This window comes from Peromyscus eremicus, chromosome 9 (assembly GCF_949786415.1).
Source record: "Peromyscus eremicus chromosome 9, PerEre_H2_v1, whole genome shotgun sequence".
Classification (NCBI taxonomy): Eukaryota; Metazoa; Chordata; class Mammalia; order Rodentia; family Cricetidae; genus Peromyscus; species Peromyscus eremicus.
This window is the reverse complement of record NC_081425.1, coordinates 87,618,779-87,643,640: the sequence shown is the minus strand read 5'-3', so window position 1 is coordinate 87,643,640 and position 24,862 is coordinate 87,618,779. Positions and strand designations below refer to the sequence as shown.

General features: G+C 36.9%; 1 protein-coding gene across 7 annotated transcripts in view; it reads left to right on the top strand.

Moving 5' to 3' along the window:
* The window catches only part of Tasor (transcription activation suppressor), a 71,987-nt gene that overhangs the window by 27,490 nt on the left and 19,635 nt on the right, over nucleotides 1–24,862 (top strand). For 5 of the 7 annotated variants that reach the window (XR_009381318.1, XM_059273970.1, XM_059273968.1 and 2 more), the window contains 10 exons: nucleotides 5,158–5,230; nucleotides 5,314–5,385; nucleotides 6,351–7,052; nucleotides 9,997–10,364; nucleotides 12,429–12,573; nucleotides 13,759–13,818; nucleotides 18,334–19,253; nucleotides 22,056–22,178; nucleotides 23,012–23,171; nucleotides 23,833–23,941. Coding sequence is in view for 6 of the 7 variants with exons in the window: in XM_059273970.1 (XP_059129953.1) it covers nucleotides 5,158–5,230; nucleotides 5,314–5,385; nucleotides 6,351–7,052; nucleotides 9,997–10,364; nucleotides 12,429–12,573; nucleotides 13,759–13,818; nucleotides 18,334–19,253; nucleotides 22,056–22,178; nucleotides 23,012–23,171; nucleotides 23,833–23,941 (2,732 nt within the window). In the remaining variant the exon portion in view is untranslated. The remainder of the gene's footprint in view (nucleotides 1–5,157; nucleotides 5,231–5,313; nucleotides 5,386–6,350; nucleotides 7,053–9,996; nucleotides 10,365–12,428; nucleotides 12,574–13,758; nucleotides 13,819–18,333; nucleotides 19,254–22,055; nucleotides 22,179–23,011; nucleotides 23,172–23,832; nucleotides 23,942–24,862) is intronic. The other 2 variants (XM_059273969.1, XM_059273972.1) reach the window with 1 other exon arrangement.

Genomic DNA, 24,862 nt, shown 5'->3' with positions numbered 1-24,862 from the left:
ACTGTGTGCATACTTAATGCCTGTGGATGCTAGAAAAGGCCTTCAGATCCTGTGAAACTCGAGTTATAGGTGGTTGTAAATCTCTACTGGGAATCAAACCCAAGTGTTCTGCAAGAGCATGTGCTCCTAATTGCTGAGCCATCTATCCATGTCTGCCAGTAGCATATTTACAGATTCAAATATACAACATTAGCTTTTCTTTGCTTTCTTATTTCTTACTTAATTGCACTGTAATCTGAATAGATGTTAGTTTGATGTTTTTCAGATTTAAGTCCCATGTTTTTATATGCGTCCTTTGTTCATAAGTATATATTCCATAATGGTTGAAATGGGACAATTTTTATTTGTTTTGAAAAAAAATGGAGTTTACTAAGAAATTTTTTCATTTGTTTTGAGACATGGTCTTACTGTGTAACCCTGGCTGGCTTGGAACTCATTATGTAGACTGAGCTAACCTTGGTGATCTCTTCCTGCTTCTCGCTACCAAAGGCTGTGATTAGTAGCATATACTACCTCACCTGGTCCAAGAGAAGGTTTTAATATGGGTACAAGTGTGAGATTCCTGTCTTACAAGGTGTTTTTTTTTTTGCTGCTATTAGGAGTGAGAGGTTAGCTCTTAATCTAAGTATATATTTTTGGTAGGTTGCCCTTAACTCCCAGAGAACTGAACATGGAACCTGGGGCTTCGCTTATGCTAGACCAGTACTCCCACAAAGCTGTAATTCCCAGTCCTTTCTTTTTTCTTTTATATTTTGAGAAAGGATCTGTCTAAGTTTCTCAGGCTGCCCTTGAACTTGTGATCCTCTTGTCTCAGTCTCCCAAGTAGCTGAGATTACATGCCTGTGTCATCAGATCTAGTTTTCTGGTTGCTTTTTAGTTTTTATTTTCTCCCTTTCTCGCCTCTTCCCTGTCCTCCCCCCCCCTCGTGTGTGTGTGTGTGTGTGTGTGTGTGTGTGTGTGTGTGTGTGTGTGTGAGAATCACAGTATTTAGGTAGTAATTTCTTATGTATCTTTATGTATCTACTTTTTTTTTTTCTGGTCTGGATTTCTGTCTTCATTTCTGGAGAGATTGCTAATTCTCTTTCTGATACCTCTCCTTCATTTTCTGTAGTCTTAACTTTATGAGCAGGAAGAGGAGTATGTCAGACTTCTTTGTTAACCCCCTGCAATTTTTTTCTTTTGGCCGGAGATGGCAGAGGGTCAGATTGGGACAGGATTTCACCGTGTAATAGCCTTGGCTGTCCTGGAACTCGCTCTGTAGACCAGGCTGGCCTTTAACTCACAGAGATCCACCTGCCTCTGCCTCCTGAGTGCTGGAATTAAAAAGGCATGTGATACCACTGCCTGGCATTTGAGTCATTTTTAAGTAGGCAGTAATTCAGTAGTTTGCAGTAGATGAGTATTTTTGACCAGTATCATTATTTAATTCCGTAACTTTTTTGTAACCCCAGTAGGAAATCCTGTAGTAATTAAGCACTCAGCTTTCTTCCTCCAAATCTCTCACAGCCATTTATATGCTGGGCATTTTTTTGTTAATAAAGTCATACACTATGTGACTTTCTGTGCCTGTATTCATTTACTGAGTGAAAATATATATATGTGTGTGTATATATATATTCGTATATATATGTATATACACACACATATATATATACACATATATATATTCATCTCCATGTTATAGTCTGTATCTGTACTTAATTCCCTTTTACGGCTAAATAGTAGTTCATTGATAATGGTACATTTTGTGTGTCTCAGTTTTTTTTCACTCCTTGACTATTCAGGAGAACATTTTAAGCATTTGTTGAATTGGTTTTGTGTAAATATATTTTCAGTTCTGGTTTGTCTATAAATATTTTATAATGTTATCCTTTACATCTTGTAATTGCAAATTGAAGCCTTTGGGAGTTTGAATCTTGTTCCTACTGAATCTCATTTAGTATAGTTTTTCTCTGTCAGATCAGTGATATAAGATTGTAAGCTAATCGTGTACTTTTGCTTTCTATTTTTAGTGTATGGGTGTTTTGCCTGCATATATGTCGGTGCACCACATGAGTGCCTGATGCCTGTAGAGGCTAGAGGATGGTGTTAGATCCCCTGCGTCTAGATTTACTGGATGGGTGTCAGGAATCAAACCTGGGTCCTCTGGAAGAGCAACTATCACTTTTAACTACTGAACCATCTTTCCAGCCTCTCTAATTTGTTCTTCCATATTGTTTATACTTTTTGTTTTGGTTTTTGGTGTTTTAGACAGTGCTTCATGTAGTTAATGGCCTTGAACTCTGATTCTCCTGATTTAACCTCCCAGGTATTGAGATTGTATGTGTGTGCCACCATGTCCAGCACCTGTAATGTTACCTGAAAAATCAAAACAGTAAAATAAAGTAGGAAAAATGTACAAATTATATTAAATAGAGTTTTAAAGGGGGAACACAGTAGTCAAGTATAGTTGACTAGAGGCAACAAAAGCATAGAGATTTCAAGATTTGGCTGAGCAGGGCGGTGGTGGCGCACGCCTTTAATCCCAGCACTCGGGAGGCAGAGCCAGGCGGATCTCTGTGAGTTCGAGGCCAGCCTGGGCTACCAAGTGAGTTCCAGGAAAGGCACAAAGCTACACAGAGAAACCCTGTCTCGAAGATTTGGCTGAAATGTTTCTCTTTGGGCTTATGCTTCAGATAGGACTTAGTGGCTTTGAATATAGACTACTCATACACCATGGGTGTCTGGGTACAGTGTGGTTCTTTTCTCCTTGTTTTCCTTCCTTCCTTCCTTCCTTCCTTCCTTTTTCTTTCTTTCTTTCATTCATTCATTCATTCATTCATTCATTCATTCATTCATTCATTTATTAGAGATAAAGTTTCTCTGTGTATGTAGCCTTGGCTGTCCTGGAACTAGCTCTGTAGACCAGACTGGCCTAAAACTCACAAAGATCCACCTGCCTCTGCCTCCCAAGTGCTGGTATTAAAGGCTTGCCCCACTATACTCAGCTGATTCAGTGGTTCTTTATAGTCTGTAAACCATTAAATTTGTGAAATGTGGTATTATATTTGGAGTGAGTGTGATGTTAAAGGCGGGTAACTAGTTTTCCTCAGTAAGCACAGACTTACTTATGTCTATTAAATATTTACCCATACTCCCTACTCTTACTATGCTGTTCTAACAGCTAGGACTTGAGCAAAATATTAAGGAAAGGCATATAATATTTTGAATATTTTAGACTAGAGTATTTAGATTTGAAATAATTTTGCAGGTACATTGTCTACATGTATACTATGAGTTATCTGTGTCTGTGGCTCTAAGATTAATGGTAATTATAAGGCCAACATCTCGAAATTCATGCTACATGTCACTTAGCAGTATGATGTAGCCTAGCCTAGGAAGTTTCTAGGAGATAAGGTAAGGCCACTTTAGGGTATATGTAACTTTTATAAACCTTAAAACAAAAATCTAACTCCTGACGTGAGCTCCCTTTATCTAACTCCAGACCTGGCAACTGACCTACACTATGTATAATTTTTTTTTTTTTTTTAAAGGGGAGGATCCCCTAAGTTTCATGAATAATTTCTAGATTGGGATCTTTCTGGCTCAATTGATCTTCTGGACTCCCACCTCCGCTCCCAGTTTTGGCTCATGCTACCAACCAGCTTACTGAAGCTTTTGGTCTAAAAGAGCTGTTGCTAGAGCACCTGACAGTTACTTTTTAATAGAGTGAATTAAAGAGGAGAAGTTACCCTGGCTGGCTAGCTGGAAGCACTTTGAAACCTCCAAACGTGATACTGCTGTGCTTTCATAGTCTTTTTTGTTAGTGCAGTCACTTTTTATCTTTATTGTTAATAGCAATTCAAGTAGCACACTTTTCATAATACAAATACCCTTTTCTGTTCACTTCATCCTTTAATCCAGAAGCTATCTTAGTAGGTCCCGAAATAAATGTTTTATGTTTTCTTTTCCTCTGACACAGTGCCATCAGATCTGTTTTGTTGTTATCAAAGGAAGTAGTTACAAGAGTATGCACACTAAAGATGTTCCTGGATAAATTGGAATTCGTTTTTTCTTTCACTATTTGATCTTTGCATCTTGATGTCTATTAAATATTTACCCATTCTCCCTACTCTATTCTTACCCTGGAGCCAGTAATGAGTACTGTAATGCTTGCAGACTGTTCCTTATATTATGGTTTGCCATTCCTTATAATGTTGCCTATCCTGCAACCTCTGAGTGTTGTCACTGTGCCCATTCTTCAAAATACAACTTCAGTATACTCTAAATCTTCCTTGGCTGCCTTTTACTACTATAAATGAGCTATGCTTTTCCGTTCTTACTGCCCTGTAAATTTTTCTTAAGATTCATTGTATGAGCTTATGGAGGCCCTTAATTGGAACCCCAGGAACTGGAGTTACAAAAGACCATGAGGTATTAGGAACCAACTGTGGGCCTCTGCAAAAGAAGCAAGTGCCCTTAACTGTTGAGCCATCTTTCCTGCTTTTTAAATCTTTGGGGGGAATTTTTCTGTCTTTTGTAATTACTGCTATTTTGTGGGTTACTTTCTCTACATAGTTGAGAGACTTCAGGTTATCTCTGGCAGGTAAAATTATGTAATATGAATGATACTCAATATAACTAAGATTAGATTCTAGCAACATTTCATTGAACACTATCTTGAATTTTCATAGGCAGTTATTTCAAAGTATGCTTTATTATATACAATGTCCAGCATGCTTTTAATGTCTTTTGCACTGATAAATAATAGAAATCTGTATATTTTAGCATCAAGTTATTTTTCACAGCTAACTATAATTATTTCAAGAACATATTATGTTATTATGAACATAAATTTTCACTTGATTGAGATCTTCATAGTTAGTTTGTTTTTTGGTTTTTTTTTGTTTGTTTGTTTTGTTTTTTTTGAGACAAGGTTTCTCTGTAGTTTTGGTGCCTGTCCTGGATCTCGCTCTGTAGATCAGGCTGGCCTCGAACTCACAGAGATCCGCCTCCCAAGTGCTGGGATTAAAGGCATGCGCTACCACCACCTGGCTGCATTATTTTCTTTAAAAAAAATTATTATACTTCTTTATACTTAGTACCAAGTGTTGTGTCTACTTTAAAGTAGTAGTAATAATATGGTGAATATACCTCTTCTGCCTCTCCAAACTGCAGGTTCTTGTAAAACCTTTAGGAGACCGAGGATACCTTTTTCTTCTTTCTCCTTACCAGATGATTTCTCCATATGGTAGGTAGTCTGGCTTTAATTTTTACAATTAAAAAAAAAAAAAAAGTTGCTTGCTAATGAATTTGGCTTTTTCTTTTCTTTAGAACATCAGACTGTCAAGTCTCGAATCCTACATGCTTTGTTTCTGTTTCAAGAACCTAGATGCCTAATTATCAGTAAGTTGTTTTTTTTTTTTAATGTTGAAGTATAATTGCTGGTAGATATTATTGAAATCTTTTCAGTACACTTACATTCTATTTTGTCTAAATCTGTTCTGTGGAATTAGTGGTATAAAACATGACTTTGATGTGCTCCCCTCCGTATTTTTGTGTATGCCATTACTCCTGCCTTTGAAGTGTTTCTCTTAACTATGAAATTTTAGGGGCTTTTTTGTTTGTTTTCTTTTTCTCTTTTTTCAGTGCTTTCATTAATGAAGTTTTATTATAATTGTTTCAGTACTACAGTTTAGAGTTTTGTGTGACATATTTTTCTCTAATTCATTTTTGCATTCAAGTTTTAGTGATTTTAAAGTATCATATGCTATATTAAACATTAGGCCATTTGTAGTTAATGAGAATTTGGAATATTTATGTTAGAGAAGATTTTGTTGTTGGCCTTTTTTAACAACAAACTTGAATATTATATTAAGGAATTCCCACTAATAGGCTTTTGGATTAAGCCTGGAGTTTTCAGTTGTGACTTCTCAGTACATAGATATGTGCTTATGGGAAAATGAGTTTATATAAAGTTAATGTTGTTACTTTATGAGAAAAATGGAGTGACATTGTTGTCATTTGCAGGAGTGATACTGCTTAGAATCTCAAATCTTACTTTCTCCCCATTCTTTGCAATTTGCTTGCCACCATTTGTGTTGACTTGGGGGCAAAAGGAAGTGAAGATCGTTAGTGAGGAGGTTTTTTTCCCATTAAAAGTCTGTTTTCCCTTTCATTTGTTTGGGTTACTGGCTCATTTTAAGCAGAAGCATGCTGCTTGTCAGTTTGCTGTACTACTTGTGTATCAGAAGCAGATGCTCACTGGCTCAACATTAATGTTCAAATGTTGTTATACTTCAGTAGTATGATGATTTATATTTGATTGATTTCCCTATTGCTACTATGGTTTACTTTTTGTTTATTTGCAGCACAGAAAGGTGTAACGAATCCAGCACCACAGGAGAAACATGAGAGCATATCAGATATATTAAAAATAACTCAGTTTTTACAGTTTGCTTTAATTCAGTGTCGAAAAGAATTCAAAGATATAAACACTATAAATTTTCATTCTGTTGTTGAGAAGTACGTAAGTGAATTTTTTAAGCGAGGTTTTGGTTCAGGTAAGCGGGAATTTTTCATGTTTTCATACGATTCACGATTAGATGATAAAAAATTCCTATACTCGGCACCAAGAAATAAATCTCATATTGACGACTGCTTACATACCTACATTTTTCAGCCAGAAATGTATCAGTTACCTATTTTTAAATTAAAAGAGTTATTTGAAGAAAATCGAAAACGTCAACAATTTAGTCCACTTTCAGATTATGAAGGTCAAGAAGAAGAAATTAATGGTTCAAAAATGAAATTTGGAAAACGAAATGGCTCAAGGGGTGAAACTACTGAACCTGTACAGCAGAAGTCATCTCATTCTTTAGATTATGATAAGGATAGAGTCAAAGAATTGATTAATTTAATTCAATGTACCAAAAAAAATGTGGGTGGGGACCCAGATACAGAAGATCCTAGAAGCAAAAGTATCTTGAAGAGGAAGCTTGAGGATCTACCTGAAAATATGAGAAAGTTCGCCAAAACCAGCAATTCATCTGATAATTATCATCTATATGAAGGTAAAATAACACACTACTTTTATGATAATAACTAAAATACATAACCTTGGTTCTGTTCTTTCCCATGTTATAGTAATTCCCAGATTACTAAGCTTAAGAGCCAGATACAAACTGTCCTAGGTACTTGGTTGGGTTTGGGTTCTATGTTTTTTTCTTTTTGAGGCAGGGTGTCACAGGGGCTCTGACTGGCCTGGAATTCTCACCAGTCTTCCTTCCTCAGCTTCCCAGGGAGTACAGTTACAGGTGTGAGCATGCCTGCCTGGCTCGTTCAGGATTGGTTGACGTTGGAAGTTTTACAGTTTATTAATCCTACCCTTAGAAATAGTACACTCACAGCAAATAAGTCATTGCAGTGGCTTCACACTTTGACGGTTATCCACTCTCTAGCTTACTTTTTGCCAGTGCTGACATGTTCCTTTTGCTGTTGGCTTGTGGTCCTTTTCTTTCTCAACACGCTATGTTCTTTAGCTGTGTGTTATAGCTCAGTTTTTTTTTTTGTTTTTGTTTTTTTTGAGACAGGGTTTCTCTGTGTTGCTTTGCGCCTTTCCTGGAACTCACTTGGTAGCCCAGGCTGGCCTCGAACTCACAGATTCGCCTGGCTCTGCCTCCCGGGTGCTGGGATTAAAGGCGTGCGCCACCACCGCCCGGAAGTTTTTCTTTGTACAATCCGAGAAGACATAAACCATCCCAAATTCAGTTACCTTGCCACCACCAAAATGGGTTCTAATCCCAAATACAAGGATCAGGTTTGGTGTTGTACATTTCTTTTTTCCTGAATTTGTCTCACTATTGACTTTCCAGGGTGACAGACTGAATAATCATTTGTTTCCTTTGAAGTATTTGGTTGGTCATGAACGTCCTGGTTCAGATAGTTACTATGTCATTTGTGATGACATAGTAACTATCCACAGATCCCTCAAGCAGTTAAGGAGTGAAAGAGTTTACTCCTGTTTTTGAATACATGTATTAGAATACAACCACGATGCTGGGCATCGGTGGTGGACATCTTTAATCCCAGCACTTAGGAAACAGAGCCAGGTGGATCTCTGAGTTCCAGGCCAGACTGGCCTACAGAGTGAGATTCAGGACAGGCACCAAAACTACACAGAGAAACCCTGTCTCGAACCCCCCCCCCCCCCCAACACACACACAAAAGAATACAACTATGGCCATTCATTTATGTGTATAAAGCTGCTTTCACACTGAGGTGGCAGAATTGCAGTAAGACTGTATGGTCCATGATGTTTAAAATATTTACTGTTTGATCCTATATAAAAATAATTACCCTGCTGTGTCATATTTCTTAATTGTTCAGTTTAGGCTAATATAAAGTATACTCAATACATTTAAGCTTAGCTTGAACTTAGCGCTTACACTATATTTTGTTTTTACAGTGAGAGATGTTTGTTGGATTGTTTTAGGCTGTTGCTTAATGAATGGACCCTTCTGAGCTTTAAAATGAAATTTCTTAGATTTATACAATTCCTGTTGTGTTCCTTTGTTGTACCCTTTTCAGTTGATAGAAATGGGAGACTGTTACCATAGTGTGTTTAAGTATTGTAAGTAAATTAAATACTCAGTGTTTTAACCTTTTTATACTGGCTAGTTCAGAAACATGAAATGTGAGGTTTTGGGCTTTTGTTTTGTGCTCAGAAATCTTGTCTTCTTTTCAGATGTGTTTGTCTTTGACTAGGTTGGACAGATAAACGTCCTTGCTATAATGTATACTTTTATGCTCTGAGTGAACCATAAGCCTTGTTCACGGTAGATAAGTAGATAAGCACATACCCACCGAACTGCATCCCCAACTCTCTTTACTTTTTGAAACAAGGTTTCACTAAGTTGCCCAGATTGGCTTTTAGCTCGTTCTTCAGACCAGGCTAATCTTTTGCTGTCCACTTGTCTTGGCTTCCCAAGTATCTTGGAAGGCGTGTGCCACCAGAACTGGAATCTTTACTTTTTTTTTTTTAAGATATTATTGTTACTTATTGTCCGACAGTTCTCTAAAGCTGTCAGCTGAATGGTCATTCTTTTTTGGTTTTTCGAGACAGGATTTCTCTGTGTAGCTTTGGAGACTTCTCCTGGAACTCACTCTAGGGCCCAGGCTGGCCTTGAACTCACAGAGATCTGCCTTCCTCTGCCTCCCGGGTGCTGGGATTAAAGGCGTGCGCTACCACCACCCGGCTTTTTTTTTTTTTTAATTTATTTTATAATTTAGTTTAATTTTACATATCAGCCATGGATTCCCCTGTCCTCCCTCCTCCAGCCCCCCCTCCCCCCAGCCCACCCCCCAGCCCCATTTCCTCCAGGGCAAGGACTCCCCTGGGGGGAATCTTTACTTTTATTCTTGAATTATCTATTGTGGTAGTCATTACACATAGCTCTTTAAGTTTAAATTAGTTGAAATGAAATAAAACTACATTTCACCAGCCATACAACTGTATTAGAGCATACTGATAGGAATATTTCAGTCATTGCAGAAAGTTCTATTCGACGGTGCTGTTGTCTGTTACAACTTTTAGGCTTTTTCTTCACTTGACTTAGGTATCTCTTTACTTTCAGTGTGTATGTCTTATCTCTTTTGTGTCCTCCCTGGTTTTTAAATTTCCTCAGTTCATTTCAGTATCCTCTCTGCATTGTTTTATTAACTTAAGATCAGTTTCATCTTCAGTATTTGGCTTTTCAAGGCTTTGTTTTCAGACTAACCAGGGCATTGCCATGTTTCTTGCTCTTTCATGTGCTCTTCAAATTTTCAGAAACAGTTATAGTAGAGGACACATATTTGTAAAATCTAAGTTAAAATATTTTAGTTCCTACCCATAAATGCCTTACAAATGACTTCTAAGTTTTATTTTTAAAATATGTTAAGTGTTTTCATTCTGTCATATAAATAAGTATACTGGCTTTTAAAATACAAGAGATGGTTTTTCTTTCTTTTCCTCAGAGTCTCCACAATCCATTGGCTTACTTGGACATGATCCTAACTTGAGACTGCAGCAAGAAGAGGCATGTAACACTGGAGACGTCCACAAGATTTATAATTGGTTATCAGAAGCACTAGCAAATGCACGACACTCAGATGCATTCCTGACAGATACAGTCAACAAGGCCTTAGGATTGAGTAGTAGTAGTACCTGTGAAGAGCTAAGACAAAAGTGTGAATATGAGTTGAATCCTGCTTTAGATAAGAAAGACTGTGAGCAGCATACTTGTACAAAAATTGAAAACGTCCATTTTAAGGGTGCTCAAAGCCCACTGCTAGAAGTTGATGCAGCATCTGTACAGTACCCTACTCTTCTTTCTACCAGTGAGGTAGGCATTGACCATAAGCTACATTTGAAAGATGTAAACGTGGCTTTCTGGTTATCTGTGTTTGCTTTTGTGTATGTCAAAGAGTGTAGGCATACTTCAGGAAGTAAAAGTGTTTGTCTTAGAGGGTGATTCTAAGCTTTTCTTGTTGAAAAAAGATAAATATGGAAGTAATTGTTTTCTATATGCTTTTGTGCTTTATATATAATCTAAAGTTTATCTAGTATGATAAAACTAGGGCTAGATAGTTTGTCAGATTGGCATAGCAGGAGTTTATTTCATATTGTTTTGTGATGAAATGAGTCCTCCAAACAGTGGCTGTTTTCTGCTGTAAGAGAATCAAAGTGAGGCAGATGAAACAGTTGAATTTAGTAATGTGGAGCTGCAAATTAAGCATTTTATATTGTGCAGATATAAATGAGTAGACTTTGGGATTATCTCTGAGGTGATTCTCAGCTTTGCTTATTAAGGAATCCAATTGTTTATGTATGGCTTGTGTTTAGTAGACAGTGACTTTCTGCATTAGTCCTTACTTTTCTATGAGGAACTGAATCATTGAGGAGAGTACCACAATGGCACCATATTCTTTTTTTTTTTTTTTTTTTTTTTTTGGTTTTTCGAGACAGGGTTTCTCTGTGTAGCTTTGCGCCTTTCCTGGAACTCACTTAGTAGTCCAGGCTGGCCTCGAACTCACAGAGATCCGCCTGGCTCTGCCTCCCGAGTGCTGGGATGGCACCATATTCTTAAGGGCTGTTAGCTAATTTATTCTTCTGTCTTTGAATCAAAGTCATATGTGCATATCTCAGCCTTTCTTTATGTAGTTTTGGGATATTTATTTTAGGGAGAAGATGCTGGTAGGAGATTTATGTGGGTAGGCATTGAGATATTGACCTGTAGGTATTGTTAATGTTTCTTAATACATTTAAAAAGAGTGTGGGCTGAATATGGCTTACTTTCTGGTTTTTATGATTTTTATGTACATTGCTCTTTTGCCTGCATGGTTGTGTGAGGGTGTTGGACCCCCTGGAACAGGAGTTAAAGACAGTTATAAGCTGCCCTGTAGGTGCTGGGAGTTGAACCTGGGTCCTCAGGAAGAGCAGCTAGTGCTCTTAACCACTGAGTCATCTCTCCAGCCCTACTTCCTGGTGTTATACCTTAAAATTCTGTTTCTATTCATTTAAGTATTGCCTGTTGGTATTGTTAAATACAATAACAGAGGTGAATATATAGCCTATAAAATTTAAAACAAAAGTTTACCAGTCACTGCTTTAAATAACACCAGTTTTGCATGTGTGGTGTGTATTTTGCGTTTTTAAAGATTTACTTATTTTATTAATGTGATTGTTTTGCTCGCCTGTTTGTATATGCACCACATACATCTCTGGTGCCCTCTGAGAGCACTAGAGGTGTTGGATCTCTTGAAAGAACTGGAGTTAAGATGGTTGTGAGCTGCTATGTGGGGTGCTATGAATTGAACCTGGTCCTCTGCAAGAGCAGTTGGTGTTCTTTATTGCTGAGTGTTCATTTAATCTTTTTATTAAATTTTACTATTTTTATTTTGTGTACACGTGAAGGTCAGAGGATAACTTCTGAAAGTTATCCATTGTGTGGCTCCTGAAGAGAGTACCTCAGGTCATCAGAGTTGGTGGCAAGTGCCTTTCCCCACTGAGCCATCTTGCCAGTCCTCAGATAACCTTTAAGGACAATGTATATTGTTTATTTCATTTATTTATTGGGGAGGTGTATGTTTATTCATGACAGGGTTTCACTCTGAACCCATGGCTGGCCTCAAACTTTTGATCCTTACTGCCTCTGCCTCCTGAACCTGCTTATAGGCAAGCACTACCATTCCTGGCCTTGGCAAAATATATTTTAGATTTAAAGCTAGAGTATTATAATTTTACCATGTTGGTTTTATTTATTTGTAATGTTTAGACTGAAGATTATGCATTTGCTGTGAGGAAGTAGTATAGTCTTGACATTAAATTTAAAAGGAAAGCTATTAAATGTACGTCTTGACATTAAATTTAAAAGGAAAGCTATTAAATGTACGTCCTGTATTTTTAGGATCCACATTTAATTAATGTCAATAATTTTGAAGAGTGCAGTCTCTGTCCCACTGTGTCCATTGAGCATGGGTTCCGTACGCAGCATTCTAAGTCAAATGATGAAGAGGAGACAGAAATACATTGGAAATTGATTCCAATTACAGGTAAGAACTAGTATATTCGGTCATAGGTTTGCTTCCTTTTACTTAGGGACCAGTTGCCTGGAGAATTTCATCTTTCTAGATTCCTGTCTTGGTTCACGAGGTAACTATCTTACTTGGCTCTGCCATGAGTCTTTATTTTTAGAAATATATTATTTATCACTATTACCATTCTTGATTGACATCAGCAAGTATCTTCAAAAGGGCCTATTAATATAGGGATTTAGAACATAGTTACTCTTCTTGTGGAGTTTTAGCATGCATGTTATCAGTTGAAAACTGTTGATAGAAACTGAGCTTGGGGAAGTAGGTGTTGGAGTGAAATGATGCTCTTTGGGTAGCCACTACTTTTCACATCACTAATCTAAACTTCACTACAACAAACTGTCATCTAGCAGCTGATCATGTTGAGGTTCATCTGTGTGAAGGAAATTTGATTTCCTAATGGTTCATTCTGGAATACAGCGTGAAATTACCAAATGCAAATACCTCATGGAAACTTACTGAACCACTGGAGTTTGACAGTTGTTGAAAGATTGTCATTTGTAATATTCTTACTTGTCCATGCACACACTGCGTGCTCTTAATATTCAAGTTCTTAATCATCTTTGTTAGCTAAATATGTTTGGAATTGTTTTCTGGGCACATCTTTTTCATTCCTATACCTTTATTTAGCCTTTGGAAGGAAATTGAAGAATGACTTGCTGAAAAGTAGACTGGCTTGTGACTTATAATCTATGAGACCTATAGGGAGTCTGAGAAGAATTTCTAAAACTTGAGTTTCCATGGGCTTCTGCACTTTTCTATACTTCATACCTTACTGGAGGAGGCAAGATACCCTAGACCTGATGATAGAGGAGAACTGATACTCTTTTATGAGATGGAGACACAGTGAAACTTTGAAAAGGAATAGAAAAATAGTTTGTAGGTGGTGGTTATTCTAACCTTTCTTCATTTGAAAACCTTCATAATTGCTGTTGACTCATTTAAAGAATTAGTATAGGTATTTCTCTTTCCATCACCTGAATGGAAAGGGAAACAACTTTCCATTTCCAATTGACCTTTCAAGAATGTTTAGGCAAAAGAAGGAATATTCCTTTGTTAGCATTTGTGGTTGTCTGAAAGGTGCCTAATAGGAGTCACTGGTATCTGAAGAGAATCTACAAATCTAATGGATGCTTTCCTCAGGAGGGAATGCAAGAAGCCCAGAAGACCAGCATGGGAAACATGGTGAGAAACAAACACCAGGTGAGAAGGCTCACTTTGCTTTTCTTCCCAATGTGCCCTTCTTCAGAATGGCCATACTTGCATTCTGTTCTGGTTCTTCATCGGTAGGGCATGGATTTACTTTGTGCTCCAAATAGAGAAGTTTAGACCTCTTTTTTTTTTTTTTTAAACTCATTTTAACACTTAATTGTATCAGATATTCTTGTTACAAAAGTAATCTGTGTTCTTGTCTATCTGATCAGGTGATTTAGGAATATGAAAACATTTTCTTAATACATTTCTTCAGATATTCTTTAAGAACCAATCTTTATTTTACAATGCAACAAGATAACCATAACCATTTTTTTCCTTTTCATACTCTGTTCATAATCTTCAAATTTTTTTTGCCAACCTTTTTAAGTATAAAGCTAACTTCTCAGATAGTTTAAGAGATTGAAAACTGTTTCCAGAAACAAAAATCCTACTAATTAGTTAATTGCAGCGGATGCACTGAAGATAGTCTCCTTTGTCTGACTGAGCTCAGTCACATTCAGCTTCACTGCATGTCATTGTTGGCATTATTTTCTTGTCTCAGTTTGCTAGTGATCTTTTTAATGTTTCCATTTGTTTTAATACTTTACTCTTTAAGAAATCTTGTGGGTCTTTTTGTTATTTTAATTTAGTAGGAAAGTTAGGTGACTTAGTATTCATGGAGAAGTCTGAAGGTTTCTTAATTTAGAAGGAAAGCTAAATGGCTTTTTTAGTAAATCTTTCTTAGTAAATTAACCCTTCTCATAATTTTCTTCAGGAAGATCTTTATCTCCTAGATGATTTATTTTTAAAAATACATGATGTAAGAAAGTACACAAGTTTTAGTGTACAGCTCAGTAATGTTCACATAAGTATAATCTGTGTGACTACTACCCAAGTCAAGCTGTAGAACAATCCCAGTACCCTGGCTTCTCTTCTGCATTTTCCTGGGCCATGATCTCTGCGTTCTCAGTAGGTAGCACTAATCTCACTTTCTTTACAGTATTTTCAGTTTTGTTTCCATACATTGAATCTACTCATGCCTGTTTGTTTGGCTTTTTCATTTCAGCTTTGATGTCAAGGATTCATCTGTGTTGTATATTGTCAGTAATTCTTTCTAGGAACAACAGTTATCTTGTTTGAACTTCATATTGTTCTGTAGACATACACCTTTCTCTTCCTTCAGATACTGTGTTCATATTTTATGATTGAAAGTTAGATCTAAATGACATTATTGTCTGAGAAATAATGCATTTTCTTCACATGTTAAAAGTCAAATGAAGCCGGGCGGTGGTGGGGCAAGCCTTTAATCCCAGCACTCAGAAGGCAGAGCCAGGCGGATCTTTGTGAGTTCAAGGCCAGCCTGGTCTACAGAGCGAGATCCAGGAAAGGCGCAAAGCTACACAGAGAAACCCTGTCTCGAAAACCAAAAAAAAAAAAAAAAAAAAGTCAAATGATTGATACTTTGTCAACAGTAAAATAAATAAACACAAATTATAGATATATAGATAAGACATCTCTGTGAAATCCTTTATCGATGAAGACTTTTTTTTTTTCTTTCGAGACAGGGTTTCTCTGTGTAGCTTTGCGCCTTTCCTGGATCTCACTCTGTAGCCCAGGCTGGCCTCAAACTCACAGAGATCCACCTGCCTCTGCCTCCCGAGTGCTGGGATTAAAGGCATACACCACCACTGCCTGGCTGAAGATTGTTTTTTAAATTTTTAAAAAGTGTTGATCTTAAAATCATATGGAGTAATTTGTGCAAAATAAAATTATGTTTATTCACAATTCAAAGAGGTTTATTTGGCTTATAATTGTCATGTGTGGGTATGTATAGGGATGAGGAGTACATTTGAGTGTTTAGGTGTAACTAAGTGTATATGGAGGCCAGAGGAGAACTTTTGTTTCTTCCTCTATTGCTGTTTGCTTTACTACTTTGAGGGTTGGTCTTTACTGAAACAGAAGCTTGCTCTTTCAATTAGGCTGTTTTGCCATCAAGCTCCTGAGGTCCACCTCTTTCAATCCCACAGTGTTTACAGGCATGTGCATCCATGCCTGGCTTTTTACGTATGTTCTGGAGATTTGAACTCTGGTCCTAAAGTTTTCATAGCAAGTGCTTTTACCCACTGACCGTCTTTCAAGAATTTTGTTTTGTTTTGTTTTGAAACAGAAGGTTTTCATGTGTAGCCCAAGCTGTCCTGGAACTAGCTCTGCCTCAGAGATTTGCCTGCCTCTGCCCACCAAGGACTGGGATTAATTTAAAGGTGTGTGCCCCCATCCTGGCTTGCCCCTAGAAGTTTTAATATGGAAAACTCTACATGAGATTTAAGTTACATTTAAATTTTTTAAAAAGCTGTTGAAAATCCATGTCCTGATGTTTTTTTTCCCCCAGTGGTGTGGTAGCTCAAACATAGCTCTTATTTCAAACATCTGTTAAAGACAGACACCTATATTGTCATAAAATAAATGTGTTGAAGACTACCTATATTTTTAAAACTTACTATTTTAATCAAAATAATTGCTGTCAATTTATCTAGTACTCAGGAGGCTGAGGCAGGAAGATTTATGAGTTTAAAGCCACCCTGACGCTGTCTTACAAAAAAAAAAAAAAGAGAATGGGGGTTAAAAAACAGAAAAAAGTATTAAGTATGTTTACTTTGCTCTCAGTAGGTTAGCCATTGTTACCAATTTCTTTCTTTTTTTTTTTTTTTTTTTTTTCTTTTTTTTTTTTTGAGACAGGGTTTCTCTGTGTAGTTTTGGTGCCTGTCCTGGATCTCACTCTGTAGCCCAGGCTGGCCTCGAACTCACAGAGATCCGCCTGGCTCTGCCTCCTGAGTGCTGGGATTAAAGTCGTGCGCCACCACCACCCGGCTACCGATTTCTTATATGTCCTTTTATATGCCTTATATTACTTTAAATTAAACTTTTAATGTTGTAAATTTAAGAGTAGAATATTCAGTATTCCTGAGTCGTATAGAACTTGAACTTTATAGTATATATTTTACACAGTTTTAATTGTTGAGAAATTAGGTGTTTTGCTTTTCTTTCTTGTTTGACCTTTGTCCCTGTTCTTACTGTATAAGTGTCTTTATGGTAATTGAATGTAGTGGTCATGACATGGAAAACTGAGTGTGGGGAAAATAAAAATGGGATTTTGTGTAGAAAGAGTGTGCAGCTATATCTGAGTACAAACTTGGATTGTAAATTCACTCTAGTACTATAGGTTTGAAAATATATAAATGGATTTTGTGATTTAGAGTCACCATTGTCTATACTAGTGCTGTGTTAGGGAACGGGGTTGGCTTCAGACCAAAATTTTCTAATTTTTCAAATCTTAAAATGGTGTGATAACTTTTTAGGCAAAAATTTTGACTTTATTTCTCTAAAATATATTACTATAAATTAAAGATAGATATATTTTCCTCTTATATTTAAAAATAGGGTGCTTGCTTTGAAAAGCAGTTTTAAAAACTTAGTCATGTTTGAATTTAAGATTTGTGGGGAAAACAACAGTGTGATCACTGATTACAGATTGAGCCAGTTCTTACAAGTCAAAGGTTGTAGTCCAATTAGCACTGGATTACACAAAGACCTTGTCATCCAAAATGCGTAGTTTTAGATTACAGGAATAAAGAAATAAAAAATTTCTTATTTCTTTTTGGAATTGTTTACAAATAAATTAAAATAATAGGAGAGTATTATCAAAAGTACTACTCAATGCAGCTATGAAATATTTCAATTCTTTTTTTGAGCCTTTCTTTCCTGACAGAATGAGTGTTAAGTTGTAGGCAATCCATTAACCAACCTGTATGTGAAAGCCAGCCTAAAAATAGACACAATTAATTTAAGGTTTTTTTTTTTTAAAGATTTATTTAATGTACTTCGAGGTTTTGCCTGCATGTATGTCTATCTGTATGACGGTGTCGGAGCCCCTGGGTCTGGAGTTAGAGGCAGTTGGGAACTACTGTGTGGGTGCTGGGCATTGAACCCTGGACCTTGGAAGAGCAGCCAGGGCTCTGAACCACTTGAGCCATTTCTCCAGCCCCTAATGTTTTAAGATCTTAAATGCTACAGTATTTCTCTTGGGCCTTCCAGTTGCCTTATTTTCATTCTTAAACTAAAGTGGTATTGTCATTCCTTGGCCGTGGAATCCAGTATTATAATAGTCTGTTAACATCAGATGTATAGAATTCGAGGAAAGCAAAAACAGGAAAGTGACTTAACATGTTTATGCCAAAGAGACACCTTTTTTTTTTTTTTTAATCTTTTTCCAAAGAGGCCCTTTTGAACACTTGGAAAGAAAGCATGGAAACTGTTCAATGTTGCTACTCTGTCTACTGAAATCCAAAGCCTAGCCTATAAGTAGAGCAGATAGGGTTCACACAGTTTTTTGAGGTTTTTAATTTTCTTTGCAATGCATATTTTCAAATATATACCTAAACTGATGTGTTTTAAAATGAGTTTTTGTTAGTTTTTTAATGTTACCCATTTGGATTGCTCTTATAATAATAAATTCTTCTTGTATAGGAATGAAATCACCAGGAGAACAACTGGTGTGTCTACCACCAGCGGAAGCCTTTCCTAATGACCCTCGGGTAATAAATAGAGAAAGAAGTTCCGATTACCAGTTTCCATCCTCTCCGTTTACAGACACTGTAAAGGGCACCACTGAGGAGGACCTGTTGACAGGTCAAGTGGTGACAGTGGAAGAGCAGTGTGTGCCAGCAGCAGAGCCTCCTACAGTGAGCGAAACCACAGAGAACACAGTATTAGGAGAGTTCCATCTCTTTTCTAGAAAAATAGAAGAGATTCTGAAGCAAAAGAATGTTTCATATGTTAGTACAATTTCCACACCTATTTTTTCAGCACAAGAGAAGATGAATCGCCTTTCTGAGTTCATATATTCTAAGACTTCAAAAGCTGGTGTACAGGAATTTGTAGATGGTTTGCACGAAAAACTAAATACTATTATTATTAAAGCATCAGCTAAGGGTGGGAATTTGCCACCAGTAAGCCCTAGCCATTCCCATACAACAGCATTGACTCCTCTGGGAAGGCATGTTGTATCCATTTCCTCAAGTGACTTCAGCAGTAAAGACCTTTTTGAGCCACTGTGTCCTGAACCTTTAAAAGATAACAGTTCTAATGAGCAGTATTCCTCTTCGCTTCAAGTAGAAATGAACCAGCCACACCACTGCAAGGAGTTCATGTTGACTTCTGATCATACTGTACCTGGTGATACTGCCCTGGAACCAGTAGAAAAAGAAATAGCAAAATCACCCAGCGATATAAACATTTCTGCACAACCAGCTCTTTCAAATTTTATAAGCCAATTAGAACCCGAAGTATTTAATAGTTTGGTTAAAATAATGAAAGATGTACAGAAAAATACTGTGAAATTTTACATTCATGAAGAAGAGGAAAGTGTGCTTTGCAAAGAAATAAAGGTAACTATTGAGAAGGTAATCATAGCACTATATAAACTCAGTGGTCTTAAATCTATAAAATAAAACTGAATTTTAAAGGTGGCCATAATATAGTTTCTGAATTTAGTAATTGATAATTGAATAAAATAGGAGTGCATTGAACTAAACATAGAATCTATGATCTCAACATTATACATGTCAGAATCTTTTTTAGTATAACTAAGGGCCTGGAGCTGCAGCTCAATTAACATGTATCAAACCCAGAGTTTGACACCCGCCCCCACCCCCTGCTGTGATGGGGTAGGAAGAAGCCTCTGGTCATACTGCAGATTTACTTGATTCTGAGATTAGCTTAAAAAAAAACAAGTTAGGTGTTTTTATTTTATTATTATTTTTGGAGGGTACTAAAGTGCACATACGGAGGTTCTAGGACAACTTGTGAGTCAGTTCTTGTTACTACATGAGCCCTGGGGATAGCTAGTACCTTTACCTGCTGAGCCATCTTGCTGGCCTTTGATTTAGTGATTTTAAATAAGGCTTTCTTACTTGGTTTTTAATGAATGAGAAGGAAAACTGCAAAGAGTTAATGTAGGTTCTAGTGTTCATCTCATATGGGTTTTTATCAATCAGATGGAAACAGCTGTCCAGAAAGGGCATGATACATTCATGTGTTTATTCTTGATACCCTGACCACTGTCACAGCTTTTAATGGTTAAAAAACTTAGTGGTCCTGAAAGACTCCCAAAGCTGTAGAATACCATTTCAGGTATTTGATCTGGGGGTTTTGAAGTAACTGCTTGTTCCCATTTGTGGAATTTATTTATTGTAACTGGAGTTTCTGTATGTCTTGTTAGAGGAAGCAGAGGGACTATGAATGACTTAAAACATTAAATAGTTCAGAAACTCAGTATTGATAACAAATGCATAATCCTTTTATCTTCATAAGGTATCTCATGTTAGCTTGTTTGATGTGGTATCCCAAGTAATGAAGAACACTGAAATGGAAAAGGATGCCTAGCACTGTTGTGCTTTCCTTATGTTTTCTTAGGAGGGTGAAAAGAGACTTGGCTGCGTCTTTGTCCTCTGCAGTTACCTTTCCCAACTCTAGAAACACATTTCTAACACAGAACTCTCGACATAGCTGCAAGTTGGTGTAGTACTAGGCAAGAGAGTTAAGTTGAACACAGTGTAATTTTCCCTTTTAAAAAGTGGATTGGTAAATACCCGTGTGACATCTGTATTGAAGAGATAGGAAATAGCATTGTCTATGAGTGGTGCTTTGATTTATAGCATAAATTATTATCATTATATAGAGTAAGACATTCTCTCTTTCAAGTCTTGTAGAAAATAAGGTTGGAACATTATTTTTTGTTATTTTTAAGCAGAGTTTCACCATGTAGTCCTGGCTATCCTGGAACTCATGTGTAGACCAAGGAAGGTGGCCTCAAACTCAGAGATCCACCAGACCCTGCTTAATGAATGCTGTTTCTGGCAGGGCACTTTAATTCTTTTTATCAGTGGAAATTTTCTTGCTAAAGCTTAGGGTAAAGGGCCATTAATAATTTAAAGTTCTAAATATTTCTGAAATCAGACTGTTTTGTTACTATATCAATTATGCAGTAGTATCCAGAATAATATGAATTTTGAAGTTTGAATTAAGAAATGTAAAAAGGGGGCTGGTGAGATGTGGTTAAGAGCACTGGCTCTTCTTTCAGAGGTCTTGAGTTCAATTCCCAGCAACCACATAGTGGCTCACAGCCATTTATAATGGGATCTGATTCCCTCTTCTGGTGTGCATGAAGACAGGTCACTCATATACATAAAATAAATATTTTTAAAAAATATGAAAAGAGCACAAGTCGGCCTGGCAGTGGTGGCGCACGCCTTTAATCCCAGCCCTCAGGAGGCAGAGCCAGGCGGATCTCTGAGTTGGAGGCCAGCCTGGTCTACAGAGCAAGTTCCAGGACAGGCACTAAAACCTACACAAAGAAACCCTGTCTCAAAAAACAAAATAACAACAACAACAAAAACAAAAAAAAGCACAGTCACCAATGGTCATGTCAGATAATTTACCTTTTCATATTAGTAAACTACTAGGTACTTTGAGATCTTTTAAAAGGCAAAATCATTGTGGAAAATGCTGTCTTGACAAGTGGTAGTCCTTGTCAAGAAGGGTTTTGATTATGCTATCTGACCAGCTCTACTAATGTAGAGAAAATGAATCCCGTCTTTGGAATGAAGAGTGTCACCTCAGGATCATGCAGTTTGCTTCAGGGTTTGGCCAGCAAGCAAGCAAAGTGCCAGGGAGCTCATCAAGGATTAACTATGTGTCCTGTGAAAAGGTAGTGCTGTATTTGAAGATGGAAACTTGACATAAAGGGACAAATTAGTATGTAAATATCATTGCTCCTACTAAAGATGTCACATGAATTATTTTTGAGTTGTTTTGGATTAAGTAATCTTAAGTGATCATGCACCTGCTCTGAAGGGAAGTATTTCTGGTAATACTGTCACAGATCACTAAGAGCCAGCCTAAGGAAAGGAAAGGGGAAACAAGGGAGTTGCTAGGACCAGGCCCTGGGTTTACAGTACTGAAAGTAAGTGGGCCAAGACTCTGACTAACCCATTGTCCGAACAGCAATTTAGCTTTCGTGTGCTTTCATCAAACTATAAGAGTGGATATGATGAGCTCCCCAGTCTTCTAAAGTTAAAGTTCATAGAGTCTTAGGTAAAGCTTATCAGCTTATGTTTCATTTTTCATGTTGGAAATTGATATTTGCTAAAAAGTTTGTTAATATTGACTTAGTTGTTTTTCTTTGACAGGAGTATCTTACCAAATTAGGCAATACAGAATGTCACCCAGATCAGTTTTTGGAAAGAAGATCAACCTTAGATAAACTATTGATTATTATTCAAAATGAAGACATTGCAGATTTCATTCACAAGGTAGACTATTAAGTCCAGTTCACTAATTTGTTTTCTAAAAATACCCCATTGTTAAATCTTATTCTGAGAACAAAGCTTTTGTTTTAAAATGAAAACAAAACTTTTAAAATAAAACTTAAGTACCTGTCCAAGAGCCAGCTTGTGAGAATTGTATATGTGAAGGAGTTGGATGTTATGAATTTTCCCTGTTATTCAGATTAGTTAAGATTAATAGATGTGCTGGATTCTTGAATGTAGAGGGGAGGGGCGTTCTGCTAACTCTTCGTACTGTTATCTGTATGTGAATGTCTAGATAAAACTTTTTGCCATGAATCCCCATTTACCTTGGATTTAGCAGTATGTTGTCCTAGTCTTAGGAGGCTGCCTCAAATTAGCCTTTCATTACTGTTCTAGCACCATAGGCTCTCCTCCCACCCCATTTTTTTTTTTTTTTAAAGGCAGTATCCTGTGTAGCCTAGACTGGCTCAAACTATGTAGCCCAGGCTGGCCGCCTAATCCTCCTTCCTCCTTATCTCAGGTAGGATGACAGATTGATATCACCACACCTGGCTCCTAGTTTTGAGTTCTAGCTGTTTATAGGTTTAGAGATACATTCACATTTTACCCATTTTGTGTTTCAGCCTAATGTAAACTCCTTTTCCCTTAGTGTTCTGTTCATACATATTGGTTTATATTGGGAAGTAATACTTAAAATATTAATTTTGTGACTTTCCAGAGGCAATGATGAGCAATAGTGTATTTTTTTAAACTTTATTCTTAGGTTATTCTATACTTAAATATATTTATTTGTTCATTTATCCATCCTATTTCTGGTTTTGTTTGTTATTTAACAGGTACCTGGCTTGGTGACTTTAAAGAAGCTCCCATGTGTTAGTTTTGCTGGTGTTGATAGCCTGGATGATGTTAAAAATCATACATACAATGAGTTATTTGTGTCTGGTGGCTTTATTGTGTCTGATGAATCAATTCTAAATCCAGAGGTTGTCACAATTGGTAAGAATGAGTGTGTTATTTTTAGCATGTTATTTCTGGGTTTTAGTTGCCCTAGGTTTTCAGGGAAAATTTAAACTAAGGGATTAAAAAATGTATTATTGCTGGGTGGTAGCAACGCACGCCTTTAGTACCATCACTTGGGAGGCAGAGGCAGGAGGATCTCTCTGATTTCGAGGCCAGCCTGGGCTACAGAGTGAGTTCCAGGAAAGGCGCAAAGTTACATACAGAGAAACCCTGTCTCGAAAATAAACAAATAAATAAAGTATTATCTATTGTGTCATTTGCAGCTAACTGGCTTATTTCTCTCTTTTCCTAAGCTTTTGCCACCTCAGTTTTCTTCTCTATTCTTTATAGGTTTAGAGATAAATTAGCATTTTACCCATTTTGTGTTTCATCCTAATGTAAACACACACACACACCCCCTGCTATGGCACTTGGACTACTTCAGTGATGGTATCATTATTGGGCATTTGTTTTGTTTGTGTTTTAAGAGTTTTAAGGCTATAAGGAGTTCCCTTTTCCCTCAGAGTAAAATGATAAATATATGGTACATCGAAAATAGATCTATATAAATATGAATAAGCACTTCTTACAAAATGTAGGCATGGCATGGACTGTTTAATACTGACTTTAAAATCTGAATTTCATTGTCTCTTAACAGAGAGCCTGAAAAATTTTTTGACATTCCTTGAAGAACTTAGTACTCCAGAAGGGAAATGGCAATGGAAAATCCACTGTAAATTCCAGAAGAAACTGAAGGAACTGGGCAGGTAAGACACAGAAAATTTTGAATAATTGTTGTTTTAATATTGTTCTCAAAAAACCTTTTTCCTTTTTGTGGTTTGTAGATTATGAAGTTTTCATGTATGTCAACAGACAATAAATGTGTGTAGATACTGAATTATTCCATTCTCTTTAAAGAAGTGGTATTCTTGTTGACAGACAATTTGGTAAAATTCTCATAGTATATAAAGGTAGAATTGACTTAATCTGCTTGTGGATCTGCATGATCACAAAGATCAGAAATTTTCTACTTATTTTTTGTGATGCTAGATTTGAGGCACATGTTGAGCTACATTTCAGCCTTTTAGAAATATATTAATTTACTCTAATAATATCATACAACATTTTACATACACACAATGTATTTTGGTCATATCTACTCCTTAACCAGCTCTTCCCAGGCCTCTCCATTTTACCCAGGCCTCTCCATTTTAACATAATCCTCTCAAGTTTATGTCTTTTTTTCCTTTATAACCTAGAGTCCAATTACTGTTGCCCACATACTGCTATTTTATTAGGCTGCCCACTGGAGCATAAGCATCTTATCAGGGCCCACACTTAATAGAAGAAAAATGACACTTCCTTACCAGACCCCTATCAACTGCCTTAGCTAGGGGTGGGACCTCATAAAGTATCATCTGTACACATGCTGGGATTTTGGCTGGCTTGATGTCGTTCAAATCTTGGGTAGGCAACCCCAGCTATTGTGCATTCTTGAATGCAACAGCCCTGTTAAAAGTCCAGAAGGCAATTTTCAGCAGCACTCCACAACATCTGGCTTTTAGGATATTTCTGCTCCCTGTGTTACATAGTTCCCCAAGCTTTAGGGAAAAGGGTTGTGATATAGATGACACATTTAAAGCCATTTAAAAACTGATCTGTGAGCCTGGTGGTGTTGGCGAACGCTT